This window comes from Austrofundulus limnaeus, unplaced genomic scaffold (genome assembly GCF_001266775.1).
Source record: "Austrofundulus limnaeus strain Quisiro unplaced genomic scaffold, Austrofundulus_limnaeus-1.0 Scaffold188, whole genome shotgun sequence".
Lineage (NCBI taxonomy): Eukaryota > Metazoa > Chordata > Actinopteri > Cyprinodontiformes > Rivulidae > Austrofundulus > Austrofundulus limnaeus.
Genome location: NW_013952590.1, coordinates 942,296 through 944,537, shown reverse-complemented (window position 1 = coordinate 944,537; position 2,242 = coordinate 942,296). Strand labels below are relative to the sequence as shown.

At 39.3% G+C, this 2,242-nt stretch overlaps 1 protein-coding gene across 1 annotated transcript in view; it reads right to left on the bottom strand.

Moving 5' to 3' along the window:
* col4a6 (collagen, type IV, alpha 6) overlaps positions 1-1,859 on the bottom strand; it is a gene marked incomplete at its 5' end in the record, with an annotated part of 30,297 nt that extends 28,438 nt beyond the window's left edge. Inside the window, 1 exon segment of the mRNA XM_014018270.1 lies at positions 1,676-1,859. Coding sequence (XP_013873724.1) covers positions 1,676-1,859 — 184 coding nt within the window.
* Positions 1,860-2,242: the final 383 nt, after the last annotated feature.

Below are 2,242 nucleotides of genomic sequence, written 5' to 3'. Positions count from 1 at the left end.
AGAGAGAGAGAGAGAGAGAGAGAGAGAGAGAGAGAGAGAGAGAGAGAGAGAGAGAGAGAGAGAGAGAGAGAAAGAGAAAGAGAGAGACAGAGAAGAGAAAGAGAGACCACACTGCAGAATACAAAGCCTGTCAGTGTCATGTAGCATGCGCCATTGAAGCAATTACTTTTTCTTTTCACCAAACAGTTTTCAGTAAAGTAGTAGTTCCAGTAAATTATTTTATAGCCCATTCAGTTAAAGTAGAAGTGTAAATAAATGCTACATTCAATGTCACAAAGCTTTAAAGCAAGCTATTATCATTTTTAGGAACAGAGACAGAAGGAGGTGATTTGTGACCATAACAGAGATGTAAAAAAAACTGTCTCAATTCATGGTTTGTGTCCTGACTGTCCTCTGTAGTGTGCTGTAGGCCGGCTATACACTGCACCACGTAGAAGGATGTCCCATTTTGTGAACTCCTTCTCATACGGTCGACAGAGGCAGCCCACAAAACCCCAAAACAGGAAGGACGCATCGCAACAGATGATATTCCAGGATTTGTTGTACCATCATCAATTTTTACAGGAAAAAAAAAGGCAGAGTCTGGAAAGTTAACACGGACTGAAAAATCTGATGTTTAGCAACTTAGCTGATGAAATTTATGTGGCAATATGATATAAAAAAGGTACTGATACAGGAGCTAAACTCAAATAAATGTCTTCTGTGTATTTATGTGCAACGTTATAAAAAATTAATCAAATTTTGTGACGTTATGCCTCCCACGAAGAGACATAAGAATACATGTTCCAATGCATTTTAAGTTTTACACATTTATGGGTGATATAATCAATTTGTACGTGGGCTACAAATTGAGACACAGCTTCTGTATGGATCGTTTATTTCCCTCATTCTCTCTCAAAATAACAACAGACTTCTATCTAAAAGCAAAATAATCAGTTGTTTAGCATCAGCATCCTGGTACAAGGAGCACACATTCATACTGGAAATAAAGCCCAGCAGCTGCTGAAGACTTGTCTTTTAGCCTCAGAGGGGAAGATCTAAAACAAAAAAGCTTATTCACAGGTGCAAATTTAGCTTAAAAATATTACATTTGCTCAATCATTTTTTTTTTTTTATTGGCAGCGCAACAACTTAATGGTTAGCACTGATGCCTCACAGCAAGAAGGTCCTGGGTTCAATCTTAAATAAAATAAGGGTTTATAAATAAAACAGTCCTTAACTTCACTGCTTATTGATTCATAGTTTAACTATTTGACCTTTTCTCCACCTCTGAGTCTAAAGAAGCCCAGCAGTTCATGTAAGTGTTTAAAACATCTTCATTGCAAACCAGCCATTTGACCAAAGAAGCAATTTTTGCAGCTTATCTGCAGAAGAGTAAAGGCATATTAACGAAGATCATTAATCGAAGAATTGCCAGTTTGCAGCAGATGCAGGAAGCTGGTTAAGAAAACCTAACAAGGAACCAAATGGTCTCTTTAGGTCTGCGAGAGTTTGACTCATTTTGTTTTTCCTCCAGAAATGTGTGAACTCATATAGATTAACAGCGATGAGTGAATGTATGTTTGGAACTACCCGTGGGAAAAATGCGGCACAGAATTCAAATGGTCACATTCTCTCTATCTCGTTCACGCTGATCACACTCGACTTACGGCCGTTTCTCCTCTTCATCACTCACCCTTCTCTCCGGGCAGACCTGGTGACCCTGGAAACCCAGGGATACCAGGTTCTCCGGGTTCTCCACGAAGTCCAGGTGCTCCTGCAAACCCGGTGCCGGGCTCACCGGGGCCACCGGGACGACCTTTGAGTCCCGGGTATCCTTGGAAACCCTTCTCACCAATCGAGCCAACGCCACCATCGCCCTGGAGGATCGAGAAAAAAGATAACGCAAAGAAAGGAGGAAGAAAAGATAAAGGAAGCAAATCCGAATGCAAATACAAAACTCAAGATGGCCACCTAAGCTAAAAAGGAAAATACCATAAATAAGACATTTTTATATTTATTAAAGGGATCCCCGATTAGTTGTAACATTAGACTTTATATGTTAAACATATACTGTACTTTAACTGTAAAATAAAGACTGTAAAAATACTGTAGGATGTTCAGTTTTTATAATTTTTAAACTAAAAGTTTAAAAATATATTACACGGATGGGGCCATTTTATTTACACGCAAAGCATTCTGGGCAATTGATGACATCAACTGGGTCATCAGCACAAGGCTGCTATCGAGCTATATCCACCCT